Source organism: Prosopis cineraria, unplaced genomic scaffold (genome assembly GCF_029017545.1).
Source record: "Prosopis cineraria cultivar Desert tree isolate PC_DT_omini unplaced genomic scaffold, ASM2901754v1 PC1, whole genome shotgun sequence".
NCBI lineage: Eukaryota > Viridiplantae > Streptophyta > Magnoliopsida > Fabales > Fabaceae > Prosopis > Prosopis cineraria.
The window spans coordinates 21641612-21657460 of record NW_026555332.1 but is presented as its reverse complement, the minus strand read 5'-3'; the positions used below and the strand labels follow the sequence as shown (position 1 = coordinate 21657460).

The 15849-nt window shown below is 34.3% G+C and overlaps 1 protein-coding gene across 1 annotated transcript; it reads left to right on the top strand.

Moving 5' to 3' along the window:
• The first annotated feature begins 924 nt into the window (after positions 1-924).
• On the top strand, positions 925-1737 carry LOC129321466 (uncharacterized). Its single transcript, XM_054967269.1, has 2 exons — positions 925-1387; positions 1556-1737. The coding sequence occupies exons 1-2, from the start codon at positions 925-927 to the stop codon at positions 1735-1737; spliced, it is 645 nt and encodes a 214-aa protein (XP_054823244.1).
• Positions 1738-15849: the final 14112 nt, after the last annotated feature.

Here is a 15849-nt window from a genome sequence, read left to right as displayed (position 1 = left end):
TTTGCTATATCAACTAGTGGGAGCTTTAGTGTTTTTCAAGATCAATTTACAATATAGATATCATCAGTTGAGAGTGAACACAGAGGATGTGCCCAAGATAGCGTTTCGCACTTGATACGGTCACTTTGAGTTCTTGGTGATGTCGTTCGGGTTGGCGAATGTGCCTGCAATTTTTATGGATTACATAAACTGTATATTATGTCCCTTCTTAGATCAATTTGTTATCATATTCTTAGACGACATACTGATATACTCTAAGGATGAGGAAGAACATGAGAGGCATTTGAGAACTGTGTTAAGAATTCTGAGAGATAACTACTTATATGCCAAGTTGAGCAAATGTGAATTTTGGCTATAGGAGGTAAGATTTCTCGAACATGTGGTGTTAGCTAAAGGTATTTCATTAGATCCTCATAAGGTGGATGTGGTATTGTAATGGGAATGACCAAGTTAAGTAATTGAGGTTTGAAGTTTTCTGGGTTTAGCAGGTTATTATAGAAGGTTCATTCAAGGATTCTCAAAGATTGTTATTCCTTTGACTCGATTGACAAGGAAGGATCAGCCTTTCATCTGGGATGATTAGTGTGAATTCACTTTTGTGAAGCTTAAAGAAAAGCTTACCTTGGCATCAGTATTGATAATTCTCGATCCACGGTTGCCTTATAAGGTTTACACAGATGCTTCTTTGAAAGGTCTGGGGTGTGTGTTGATGCAAGAAGATCGAGTAGTGGCATATGCATCTAGACAGTTGTGACCTCGTGAGGAGAGTTATCTAACACATGACCTAGAGTTAGCAACTGTAGTGTTTGCTCTTAAGATTTGGCGACATTATCTCTATGGTGTAGAGTTTAATGTGTGCAGTGATCACAAATGTTTGAAATATCTTGTGGATCAAAAGAACTTAATATGAGACAAAAGCGATGGATGGAATTCCTGAAAGATTACAATTTTGAGTTTAAGTACCATTCACATAAAGCCAATGCAGTGGCAAATGCTATAAGTTGGAAATCACTTCATGTGTCTGGATTGATGATTCAAGAACATCAGTTGTTATTATCTTTGTTAAAAGTACAGCTTGAGGCATTAGATTATACTTTGAATGTAGTTTACTCGACCACAATTTCCAATGAATTTTGGAAAGAAATACAAGAAGCTCAGTTGCAAGACAAGTTTTTGTTGAAGGTACGAGACGATATAGAAGAAGGTCGTACTACTTTGTTTTGGTTCAGTGATGACAGGTTCATCCTGTATAAAGACCAAATTTGTATACCTATGGATGAAGATATCAAAAGGAGATTGTTAGAAGAATCTTACCGAAGCAAATATACTATACATCTTGGTGTGACCAAGATGTACTATTACATAAAGAAGTATTGGTGGTTGCAAGGTATGGAGAGGGATGTTTCTGAGTTTGTAAGCTAGTGTCTCACGTGTCAGATAGTGAAGATAGAGCATCAAAGATAGGCTTTTACACTACAACTTCTAGAAATTCCCTAATGAAAGTGGGATAATATTTTAATGGACTTCATGTCTGCTCTATTGAGAACTTAAGCAGTATATGATTTTGTGTGGGTTGTAGTAGATCGATTGACGAAGTCAGCACACTTCTTGCCTAATAAAACCACCTACAGTATGGAAAAGTACACAAAGGTGTATGTGAGAGAGGTGGTGAGATTGCACGGTGTACCCAAGGATATAGTGTCAGATAGAGATCCCCAATTTGCTTCGATGTTCTAGGGAGCATTGCAGAAGGAAATGGGCATCGAGTTGACATTTAGTACCTCTTATCATCCACAGACTGATAGGCAGACCGAGTAAACAATACAGACTTTGGAGGATATGTTATGGTCGTGTGCCCTTAAGTAGAAACATAGCTGGGAAAGCCATTTGCCTTTAGTTGAGTTTGCCTTCAATAGCAGCTTTTACTCGAGTATTTAGATGGCACTGTACGAGGCATTGTAAGGGAAGAAGTGCAGATCACCCTTATGTTTTGTTGAATTAAGTGAAAGGAGTGTGATTGATCTTGATATTGTGGATTAGACCACCAAGAAGATTAGAGTTATTCAACAAAAACTTCCGACTGCCTAAAGCTGTCAGAAGAGTTATGCTGATAAGCGGCATCAACTGTTAGGGTTTGAAGTGGGAGATCATGTGTTTCTTTGAGTTTCTCCTTTGACTAGTATTGGTAGGTCTATAAAGGCCAAGAAACTAACACCTCGTTATATGGGACTGTACCTGATTCTGAGTAGAGTAGGTCCTGTAGCGTATAGGATCGCTTTACCTCTGCCTTTATCTAGTATACATGACGTGTTTCATGTGTCATAATTAAAAAAGTATCAACTGGATTCCTCACACATGATTAAGCTAAAAGAAGTAGAACTTTAAGAGAATCTTACTTATCGTGCTGAACCGAAACGGATAGCGGACCTTAAAGAGAAGTAATTGCATAATAAAACTATCCAATTGGTTAAAGTATTTTGGCGAGGAATGGCTCTGAGTGATGTGACGTGGGAGAGAGAGGAGAGTATCAGAAGGCAATACCCTCACTTGTTCCCATAAGGTGAGTTTGTGCTTGTATTTGAATTGTGGGGACAAAATTTCTTTAAAGGAGGGGAGAACTGTAACATCCTAAATTTGAATTCCAGGAACTAATTGCTAATTAAGGGTAAATTAGTAATTAGTAGATTGATTGTGATTTAAATGTGGAGTTGATAATTTGTGTTGTTTAGGTGTTACATTAATAGGATGAAAAGATTAAGAGACAATCCAAGGTTTAAGGCACAAGCAAAAGTAAGATTTTTCTCACAATGCCAAGCTACGGTGGAAGTTGCATATACTACAGTGCATGGTACAGAATTTGTACTTGAGAGGTTAAGTCAGATCATGAAAAATAGAAAGAGAAAGAGGGGGAGTCATACGTGAGAGGTGGAGAAGCTTGGGAACTGCTATGGCAAGCCATAAGTTGAGCTCTGGAGTCTGCTTTGATTAATAACTTACTGGGTAACAAATGCATAGCTTTATGCTTCAATTCTACCCTTTTTTTATTGAATTTCATCAGTTAAGAAATCAAACCATAAGATTCTAAGGTGTTGTAATCTAAAGGAAAGAGTTAAAATGGGATATTGAATATAAAACTAAGGTTTTGTGACTACTATGGAGTTGAATGGTTGAGTTTTGAGCATTTAGGCTCAAAATAACCTAAAAGTTAGGTCAATAAGAAGAATTTGGGTGAATAGATGTGTTAGGGAGTTGTTATGGTTGTTTGAGTAGCCTATAAGACTAGTGACCATGAGTAATGGGTAAGTGAATTGAAAAGGGTTCAATTGAACTATTTTATGTGTTAGGGAATTCAGTTTAGCCAAATCAATGCCTATGAAATGTGTTGAGAATTAACTAAGGGGTACTGTGCTATGTAGAATCACATCTATTCCTTTCATTTGAATACAAATCATATTGATGCTAGAAATTCTACCCTCAAATTGAATATCTAAGACCTAGGGAGGTTAGCTAATTAGGTTAATTGGCTTAGGATAATTTTCTTAAGTCATGACAGCTTTAGTCAAGAGGAAAGGGAAGCTAAACTTAGCCTAATCATGAGAAGATAATGAGTCCAAAATCAACTAATCTCTAGGGTTCCATTATTGTAAAAAGGAAAGTTCATTTCACTCACTTTCACTAGCATTTTAATTACTTGCATATTAGGTAATTAGTTTAGATAATTAGCTAGATAACTAAATTCCTACAAACTTTGGTTGATTTATTTCACTAGATAACTTTCAATTAGACTTAAAACCATTCCTTGGGAGATGACCTAGGGTTGGCCCTATATTGCATTAGGGTTAGCTTTAGTGTAATTTTGAGGATAAGCGACTAATTTCCTATCAACTGCCTAAAGCTGTCAGAAGAGTTATGCTGATAAGCGGCATCAACTGTTAGGGTTTGAAGTGGGAGATCATGTGTTTCTTTGAGTTTCTCCTTTGTCTAGTATTGGTAGGTCTATAAAGGCCAAGAAACTAACACCTCGTTATATGGGACTGTACCTGATTCTGAGTAGAGTAGGTCCTGTAGCGTATAGGATCGCTTTACCTCTGCCTTTATCTAGTATACATGATGTGTTTCATGTGTCATAATTAAAAAAGTATCAACTGGATTCCTCACACATGATTAAGCTAAAAGAAGTAGAACTTTAAGAGAATCTTACTTATCGTGCTGAACCGAAACGGATAGCGGATCTTAAAGAGAAGTAATTGCATAATAAAACTATCCAATTGGTTAAAGTATTTTGGCGAGGAATGGCTCCGAGTGATGTGACGTGGGAGAGGGAGGAGAGTATCAGAAGGCAATACCCTCACTTGTTCCCATAAGGTGAGTTTGTGCTTGTATTTGAATTGTGGGGACAAAATTTCTTTAAAGGAGGGGAGAACTGTAACATCCTAAATTTGAATTCCAGGAACTAATTGCTAATTAAGGGTAAATTAGTAATTAGTAGATTGATTGTGATTTGAATGTGGAGTTGATAATTTGTGTTGTTTAGGTGTTGCATTAATAGGATGAAAAGATTAAGAGACAATCCAAGGTTTAAGGCACGAGCAAAAGTAAGATTTTTCTCACAATGCCAAGCTACAGTGGAAGTTGCATATACTACAGTGCATGGTACAGAATTTGTACTTGAGGTTAAGTCAGATCATGAAAAATAGAAAGAGAAAGAGGGGGAGTCATACGTGAGAGGTGGAGAAGCTTGGGAACTGCTATGGCAAGCCATAAGTTGAGCTCTGGAGTCTGCTTTGATTAATAACTTACTGGGTAACAAATGCATAGCTTTATGCTTCAATTCTACCCTTTTTTTTATTGAATTTCATCGGTTAAGAAATCAAACCATAAGATTCTAAGGTGTTGTAATCTAAAGGAAAGAGTTAAAATGGGATATCGAATATAAAACTAAGGTTTTGTGACTACTATGGAGTTGAATGGTTGAGTTTTGAGCATTTAGGCTCAAAATAACCTAAAAGTTAGGTCAATAAGGTGAATTTGGGTGAATAGATGTGTTAGGGAGTTGTTATGGTTGTTTGAGTAGCCTATAAGACTAGTGACCATGAGTAATGGGTAAGTGAATTGAAAAGGGTTCAATTGAACTATTTTATGTGTTAAGGAATTCAGTTTAGCCAAATCAATGCCTATGAAATGTGTTGAGAATTAACTAAGGGGTACTGTGCTATGTAGAATCACATCTATTCCTTTCATTTGAATACAAATCATATTGATGCTAGAAATTCTACCCTCAAATTGAATCTCTACACCCTAACAAGCTTTACTAGTGATGTTAGACAATCCAGAAGGCGTCATCACTTTAATAAGCATGAATAACTCTACCAAATATAGATGCAACTGATCCACATACTCCTCATATACAAAGGAATGTGTGGCACTAGAATCAACCAAAGCCTCAATTTGGTGACCACAAATAAAAATCATACCTCAGATCAAGTTCGGAGACCCTCTTCCTTCTTCCTATGTGACTGCAAAAATTGGGCTAGGAATCATAGATTTCTTCACAATCACCTTAACTTTGCCCTTTGGATACTGCCTTGCCAAATGTCTCAACTTGGTGTCATTGCTATGCTAGAGGTAACTTGAGTACACTGACAAGTAGTTAAACCTCTGGATAAACTCTTCCTTATCCAAGTCTCCCTGCTTAAATGCATGAAACTCTTCTTCCTTTTCTGTTCTAAATGAGATTGGAAAATAATGGTTGAAGAGTATCTTCTTAAACTTTTCCCGACCTGGACAAATACCACCGGTCGACCTTACTGACTCCCACCACCTCTTAGTAGCTCTAACTAATTGCACTATGGCCAAGATAACTTTCTGCTTAGGGGTATAGACCATAACTTCAAAGAGAGTCTCTAAGAATTCAATCCATAGTTTTGCTTCCCCCTATCCCATACTTCCATTAAATGTCGATGGGTTGAATTGATAGAGGATTGGATGAATAAATATTCACCATATATGAGTTTAGATTGTTACATGATCTACTTTATATTTTACATGTTATACACTTGGTTTTTGACACCAAATAGTGCATATTAGAGTTTATTTTCCAGTTTTTACCTGTGTTTCGTATATTGACTTCATAAACCCTAATAATGCTACTTGGTTGTACTTTGATACGAGAATGCTTAATTGGATTTTTGGGCTTAAATTCTCTTTTCCTTTCTTTTTAATTGTCTTAGCATTTATTTAGTCTTGTGCCTTTTGTTTTTAGATTTTTCAAGAAGTGAATTTGGAGCTAAGAGACTAAGTCAAGTCAACCTTATTTGAGAAATTAAGTGTAAATGGAGAAGGGCTGATTGGGCGTCCAATTTCAGAATTAATCAAGAGTGATGTGGCATTATATTTTTAGCAAGGAAGATAGTATAAATGGTGCCTAATTACAAAATGTGTGAGGAATAATTAAGTCTAGACCTAAGAGTATTAGAAGCATGGGAAACACATCATCATAGGTCAAATGGAGCATGGGAGGCATGATTTAAGCTGGATCTAAGAGGGAAATGAGGCAATAGCTGAAGCATGACTTGTATTGAGTCACATGGTCCATGCATTGGTTCACATTGCTCATGCTCTCCATTTCCAGCTCATTAGGCGCCACTTTCATGCAATTTTCCAGATTTAATATTTAATTTTAATTAATTTTATCCAACTGGAATAACTGATTTAGATTTTAGCCTTAGAATCATCACCATTAGATCATAATTAGTTACACATACTGAAAGCCAATTTTTTAGATTGGACCTCATTCTATACTTACCATTCTCTCTCTTGGTCTGAATTCTCTCTCAATTCTCTCATCTCCAACTTCAACATTCACACCATTCTTCAAGTTTTAAGAGTTTCAGATCTGGTTCTTCTCCATTGCAGCTCCAAGTTCATGTTTCCAACATCAATTCCTCATCAATTTCGTCTTCTTCCAGCCTCTGTCCAGACTTGTTCATCACATGTTCATCCTCAGCTTTATCATTCCAGATTTGTGCCTTCATTTCCTTCATCATTTTCTTGCATTTTCATTCATGTTCTCCCTCTATCCAGACATGTTTTCCATCTCCTCTCTTTGATTCTTCCACCTTATGTCATTCTCTTCCTCATTCTCCATCACTTTCGTTTTACATCCTTCCATTTCCAGTGTAACATCCCGAAATTTTAATACTTAGATTTATTTTAAAAAATAAAATAAAATATCTATAATTAAATTAAAATTAGGAATAATTTGATAGAGGTCCAGATTTTGAATTTTTTTCAGCAAAAGTTTGGTTTTATTTGATTTTTAATTATGGGAACAATTACCAAAGTTTACCCTAGCTTTTATGCTATAATAAAAAAATATTAGGCCCTTTCTTGTAATTTTTCCTAAAATGTGTTGAACATGATAACAAACCAATCTATATACGGCTGAAAAGTATAGTTCCTGTATCTCATAGAACCTACCGGCACATTTATTACCCTAAATGATGTTATTAGAAACATGGTGGCCAACTCATACAGGGAGTTGTCTTCAACACATTATCTACATAGACCCTCTATTTATAATACTTTGAACTCCAGCTGATCTTTGAGAAAACTAATTCTTATCAACTTATTCAACAAATCACCATTGTCAGCATAGGATGCTCTTCCAACTGTTACCTTACTAAGCTGTTGTGGTCAATGCATAGTCGCTTACTACTATCTTTCTTCCTTACCACTACTACTAGTGACTCTCAAAGTGACACATCTCAAAGCAACCATTAAACTTATTAGGTTTGCATCACGCTATTGATTTAGAACTCAATCTTACCATATTTAGAGGCCAACATCTAGCTCACCCTAAATCTCATACCTTAAAGGCCAACATCTGGCTCACATTGAGTCTCATATGCAAGGGCCAACATCTGTCTCTCCTCAAATCCCACATAAATTATCATATAGTCTCAAGGGCCAATTTTTGATGCTCTTTGATTATCATATGTGCATAAGGGCCAATTTCTGGTATACTCTAAACCTCACTCTTAAACCAAACCAAAGTACACAGTTTGGAAAAACCCTCTCTAAAATTCCATCAATATACTACTTCAACTTTGATAACTCAGATGGTAACATCTAAGATTGAGTTATAAGAATTGGCTTTATTTGAGGTATCATGTCACTTTCACTGCACTACTCTAATGGCAAACCAAGCTAATCTTGCCAACTCCATCTCTTTAAACTCTATGTATCGAGAAGAACACCACATATGCCTAATAGTGTCACAGTGTAAGCTTCTTCACTTGATCAATTGAGAAGAACTTAGACTGGCTAGGAGATACTGAGAAAATTATATGCACCAGTAGTTAAATCATCTTTCTAGTTTAGTCTAAAGTAACTTTAGTTGTGACTAACCAATCCACATCATTATTTTTTATCTAGACCTTTCATATGTATTCTTATGAAATCAAACGTGACTAAACAACCCTCAAACTTAATCCCCACACTTAACTCACCTCATTAACCTTATCAAGTGATTTCCACGGAGTAGCCAATTTAACAATAAATAACAATTCATACAAAAGATGTTTTAATCTTTTTTTAACACATTCCTTACAAATGAAATAATGCATAGCACTGGAATCAAATAAAACTTGTTCTTTGATTGGAAAGAAAGAATCTTTACCTTAAACCAAGTTTAGAGATACTTCATTCTTTTCCTGAGATAATGTCATCACTCCTCTAAATGTGATAGATTGATTGGTTGCTTCAGCTTTTCATTCTGGGCACTGCCTTACTCAATAGCCTACTTTACCACATCTAAAACACCGCCAACACCTCCCACCATGAAATCTATCGCACTTTGTGCATTGTGGTGGACATGTTTTACCCTTGGTCAAAGAAAACGCAATAGAAGCCTATGGTAAGGGTAGTAAAGGCCCAACACTTTTTGCTTCAACTTCTAGGTGATAAGAAAATTAGTCACTTAGCCTTAAAATTAAACTAAAGCTAACCCTAATGTAATATAGGGCCAACCCTAGGTCATCTTCTAAGGAATGGTTTTAGCTCAATTAAAGTTGTTTAGTGGAATAAATCACTTAAAGTTGGAAGTTTTATTACCTAATTACTAATCTAATTATCTAGAGAATTAAACTAACAAACTAAACCTAATTGTTAATGGAGTGGCTTCCCTATTAAAGTAAGAACCCTAGGCTATTGTTTATGGAGGAATCCTAGATTCTAATTAATTATGACAGCTCACTCAACTGCTCTTCCTTGGTTGAAAAAGTGTTTACCTAAGACAACTATCTTAAATAATCTAGCTTTACTAATTCAATTCCTTAGGAGCTATTACAAGCCTTTTAGGTAACCTTACTAGCTTAGCTTAAGAATTAACTAACTGTTTAGTTAAAATTCGTCCCTAATTGTCACTGCCCAAAGCTATCCAAACTCAAGCAATCTTATCAAGCATTCACCATAAAATTACATGCTAGGTCAATACAAGACATTCACCAATTGAAATCACATATAACAATGTAAAATCATGAAGTGGATGAAATTCCAACAATAAGAAGGGCATGAAATTCAACTTAACAATCTTGTTTCAACATTAACAATTACAACCAACTATGAAACTAGAGTCAAATTGAACAACAATCAACAATAGTCAAGCTTAGCTAAGTGAAGACATCAAAGCTCCTCTTCCATCAACTCTTCCCTAGGATTCCATAGTGAATTTAGCTAGAAAACATCAATAACATCTTGCTCCTCTAAGAACTCTAAGAGGCCATGAGGTTGAAGGGGTCTATTGATGGATTGAGCTTCAAATCTCCATGCAATTAGTTAAGTTGTGGTCGGCCAAGGGAGAGAAGAAGAATGGTGAAAGAATTTTTCAAATTTGATAGATGGATGAAGAGTTATGGGTGTTGGAAAAATGGAGAAAGTAGAGAGAAGGTGGAGAAAATAAAGAACACTGTGAATTAGAGAGAGAAAATGTGGGAGATGAATGAGATGGCTTGTGAATCTAAAATGAAGGATGAATGGCATGTTATTTGAAGTTTGCCCTCAACTGAAGCTAATTTCTTGTAGATGATTCAAGAATAAGATTTGTTGATGAAACGAGAGGAGTATGTCTAGGAATCAACTGGTAACGAAAAAAGGGATCATTTGTTTCTTGAACAGTTCTTTCAAAAAATTAATCCACATTATTTAAGCTGATTTAATCTTCTAAAAATAACAAAAATCATGTTCAAGAATCAGCCCTTTGACCTCAAGGAGTGCTAACTTCACTTGCCCTAATTGATGCACAAGTCACATGCCACCTATGTTATATAAATCACATAATTCAATTAAATAACGTGTGACATAATAAGATCTAATTAATGTCTAGAATTAAATTCATAATTAGAAGGGAGAATTTATTAAAATAATCAAGTTCTAGGATGCACAAAATTATATAAAAATTTCTCACACAAAGGAAAACTAAAAAGTAAGTTAAACTAGGATACTTAAGAAAGTGTTGACTTTTATTTAATTACCCCCAAACTAAAATAAATTTTAAAAATATAATTTGACCACTCATCAATTGTACATAAAATGGACTTTATCAATTTTTCTTGTACGTTTTCTCAAAAGTATATTTTTTGGACCAAAATACTCCTAGTGCATTGAACCTAAACACTTAGGTAAAATTTTACATCTAATGCAAGTTGTGTACTTTGAGGTGGTAAAATATTAATAAAAGGGTCCTACTTGACATAGATAAGTGTGTAACAAATGTGTTATATCACTAGGTTGAAACCTTCTAGTACAACTCTTCTTTTTTAAACTTGGAATTGCTCAGGACATAATTGCTTCTTAGATATCCCCCTTATGGGTCCTAAATGAGATGACAATCTCCCATTAGCATATCTTTTTTTCCCTCAACTTTAGTCTCACAACCTCCTCTTACTGCTATCTACAATCTACTACCATCAATTCCTATTTCTAACTAAGATGGCCCTCTTCTAAACTCTTTAAGTGGCTGTAGTCTACCCTCCTCATTTATGGTCCTTGTCTCATCACTATCTTGACTTTAGAGCAAAGCATCATGTTCATGCACTTTGCTCTAAATATCAATCAATATTTCTCAAATTTCTTCCAACAAAGCATCACTGCTTCAATTTCTTAGTTGATCACATATTGGTTGATCACATACCAATTGCTCCATCGATATTGATTAAGGATTTTCTGGTGGGTTTTGGCTCACCATTTCTCCTCTCCTAAGGAACAAAGTACCTATAATGGGGATAGGTATCAAATAAATTCTAAGACAAAGGGAAAGAATTATATAATGAATGTATATAAGTTGCCAATTACTATATAGAATGCATCGCACCAAGTAAAGTATACCAGATCTCGAAACATGAGAAACTAACACCAAACTGTAACGTTCGCCTTGACATTAATATTAATCACTATACAATCACAACAGATAATGGTAATTAGGAGCTATAGATCACTCTTAGGCTTATCGTAAACACAAAAGGGTTAAAATAAGTAAACATTTAAAAATAATTTAGAATATTTAAGATCATATGAAAACCCTTCAAATAAGTTGTTTGACCTGAAAATTAATGGTTTTTAAATATATGAGAAGCATAGAAATGTTTGGGAAGCAAAACACCTAAAAAAGGGCAAAAATACCATATTTGCACATTCTAGCATTTATGCCACTACATGTGGCATAGAGGGCTCAATTTTGCTATTGTGCCATATGCGACGGCATTCACAATTATGCCACAACGCACATGCCAATTTATGACAACATTTTGTTGTCATGGTAGCTTTTAAGGGAAAACTTTTGATGTGCGCCATTTTCACATCTAACATCTGATTTGAGTGATTCAAGCACCCTTACGAAGCTTATTCGATAATCTAACTAATGGTATAAATTTCATTACAATCTAACACTTTATGTGACATTTGGACACCCAAATGTAAAAGTCAGATTTTATAACCTATGTAAGGTATCCAAGTGCTCAAATCTCAAAACTTATACCATTAACTCATTTTGGGCCTTGAACCAAGTTCAATGTACCATTATACACTTGTTTAAATAGATAAATAGCTAATAACATATTAAAACTAAGATTTGGCCACCTTATGTCCCAATATCACATAACAAGGCTAGTTATCACATTTCTAGCTATAATTGCTATTAGGCCAAATCATCACCATACACATCTATTGATGACCACATACACTTGTAACAATATTTCAGCCTAATTTCACAATGTTTCACCAAACATTCTCCTTTGGCCAAAATATTATAAATTCACACAATGGACGCAGATTACCACATCTTGCTCTTATAACGAAAAATTAGCCTTTACTACAGTACACATTACTATAAGTGCAATATTCAAACCTAACACATTCATATACACATCATGTTTGTACTAATATATTTGCCCTACACACATGAACATCAACACCCATACCAAGGCTAACATATCAAAATATCATACAAGCATACATCCAAAATATGCGATCTCCTAAATTGGCAACTCAACTTATATACATCATTATTTACAACACAAACATAGGGTGTTACAGAGAAAGTAGGCAAGCTACTCCTGGCCTAGCTCTTTCCCTTGTCTCCTATATACCTTAGAACCTATAAAAATGTAAATCCATAGGGTGAGATAATGTCTCAGTGACTAAATATTCTATACTACCGGTCCTCTATTGCTCCTCAATTGAATTTGTAGGCATATATATTGGACCAATCCTTAAAGGATTAGTCCCTGCTAACCTTACATGGGAATAACTACCTGGCTAAGGTGTTATCCCACTTTTGACCTATGAATTTCCTCTTACTACAAGTAGCTAAGGTGTCGTTGACTCTAACTCCACACCTTTATAATTACTAAGGAGTGCCTGAGGTGACTGCCCAAACTACTCATGGTAATAGTCTTGAAGATGTGCCACACCTAGCATCCCAAGGTGTTAGCAATATCATATGAATTTTTCACCACTTTTCTCCTCAATGCCTCTCCCTCATACTATAAATCACCATGTATGCATAAACAATTCACCACAATGCCATGCATGCACATTACCACATAAAAGGATATTAATCACCACTTTCTTTCATGCACTTGTCACACATGTACTTTGCAAATGTCTACTAATGTACAACTATGTCTTATCTCAATTATGTTTATAGCTCTATAAAACATGTTTATATGAATATAATGCATATTATGCACATGAAACTACTTATACATGCTTAAACTAATTAATAAATACTGTAGACTATTTGGTTATCTCAACTGTTTTGTCACTAAAAGGGTCACTCGTGGTCCACATGTGATCTTATTGCTTCCTTAATCTCAAGGAGGTCTCAACTACCAAAATCTACAATATATGCACTATATATTAGTTTTCAAGTCTAATATAAGTATGCCTTAGATAAATTTAGTTACTCAAAAATCCTAGCTTCTATTGTTAAACTATTTGAGGCTATAACTACTTATAACATCTTCATTTAGCAACAACAAACTAATTTGTACCATTACTTAGCTCCCACAACTTCAAAATTAACAAATTATGGCTAGAGTTCATTCAACCCTTTCAATCCACCACCTAAATCTTCATATTAACACTTATTCGAATCATAGAAGCTTAAATCAAACTCCTACAATCACATACAAGACCTAAGGTTCGAGTATAATCCCCTTATAACTCAGAATCCAACCAACTTTCTTCAAAATCTAAGAAAACTAGGGTAGATAGGTAGAAAAGATTGTTGGTAAGCTTACCTAGATGATTGAAGGTCTAAACTAGCCTCTAACTTTGGCCAAATCCTAGCTTTAATAGAGCTTCATCCTTCTCCTTCACGCCCTAGATTTTCCCCAAGTTTCTATCTAATTTTTTGCTGATTTTCACAACTTAAATTTGAAGAGCTATGCATTCGCCGTAGCATAATGTGCTTGTGCTGTGGCATAGGACACAGTGAGCTTAATCTTACTTGTATCATGACCTCCTATCTCGATCCGACCTAACTTCAACCCCAACCCTCCCTTGGAGCTATCCAATGATCCAAAATGCCAATTAACAATTGAAAAACAAAGTTAATTTAATTAATCCATTAATTTACTAATTTAACCTTAATTAGCCATTAATTTCCAGATTTAAAACTTAGATGTTACATAGCTTATCTCCTACCATTAGACCAACAACATAGATAGCAAATACTATAGCTTATGTGGAGCATCTAAAATAAAATTTATAAAATATGATATATAAATTCAAGATTTACAATGAATGAAGAGTAACCAAAATAATCCTTCAACTTCAACTTGGCATTAAACCCCTCAATGATCATTTGGAGGTATAAGACTAGTTATGCTATCTGAGACCAAAAATTTCCATTGAATAGCATCCCTAAAGAAATAGAATTTAAAAGAGTAAAAAAAAATAAACTCAAACAATGAAGATATGATAATTCAATATAATAAACTTGATAAATTTGTAAATCTTAATTACAACCATAAAATGAGAGTGAATTAAAATTGCTTTATTTTATTATATTTGAAGAAAAATAAATTATTCATATGTAAATTAAAGTAGTATACTTACTAACTAAAACCATTAAAATTTCAAATACCTCAGTTAATTAAAAATTTAGAATTTTGAGGACTTAATAGGTAAGTAGCAAATGTGAACACACAGTCCATGAGAATAAATAACTTAACCTAGCTTATGCCATAAATATAAACGTGGACACATAGTCTATAAGGGTAAATAACCGGACGTGGTTGAAGCCACGAAACAGAAGTGGACACATAGTCCATAAGGGTAACTAACCAGACATGGTCAAAGCCACAAAAAAAATGTAGGTACAAGACCCACGAATAGCAGACATGAGAATAGAGCTTATGAAAATCAAACTAGCTAGTCATTGACCAAGGTGAGCCAAGGGCTAATGGAACTGTTGTTAGCAATAGTATTCTGCATAAAGTCCTCTCAAAATTACTTTTCAAACATGCAAGAAAAATAGTCATTTTTGAAATACAATTTTCATTCTTAATACCAAACTTGTATGAATCATCTTAAACTTCAATTCGATACTTGTCAAAATAAAATTTTACAAATAATGTCCATTCTTGCATTTGTTAAGCAACCAAAAATTTTCAAAATTAAATAAATAAGAATGCATTTATCAACCTTAAAAGTATATCTTTGAAGAAATATGCTAACACAAGTCATAATTTAATTTGCCCTTAACATTATTCTATAATCTCAAAAAGAAATATGATAATTTAACTAATAAGGTAACTAATATATATCATAGTTGTTGATAAGAATAATATACATAAAAATGTAATAATTTCAATGAAAGACTTTTATTTATAATTTAACTTGGGTGCTATATTTATTTATCTGTAGAGTTTTCAAGTGTATAACTTACTTCCAAACTAGTCTTCTAAGGTAAATGCATTATCCTTAATTTCCTAATATTCAAATAATATCATTGTAAATTCCTCAAATATGCTCTACTATCCAAACTCTTTAATCTAAAACAACTTAGAGAAATAAAGGAAAGAAAACATTCACTTTTATCTTTCATTACAAAGAACAAATACCTTTCAACATTATTTAATCAATGATGATATAACTATCACATATATTTTGCCACTTTTAAGCCAAATTTCTCTTTTCCAAACATTTTATCAAACACCCTTTATTCTACATAAAGTCTAGACCATAAGACTAAGTTTTTTTTTTCTTTTTCAATTCCCTTTTACAAAGGTTGTCCTAGATTTATATTTGAACTAGTCAAACTTCCAACTTCTATGCAGGAGAATT

Excerpts from the sequence above, each read along its gene's own strand:
- LOC129321466 (XM_054967269.1), top strand. The coding sequence starts at position 925 with ATGGAATTCCTGAAAGATTACAATTTTGAGTTTAAGTACCATTCACAT. Across the intron at positions 1,388-1,555 it reads GAAGTATTGGTGGTTGCAAG|TATATGATTTTGTGTGGGTT; the intron begins GTATGGAGAGGG and ends GAACTTAAGCAG.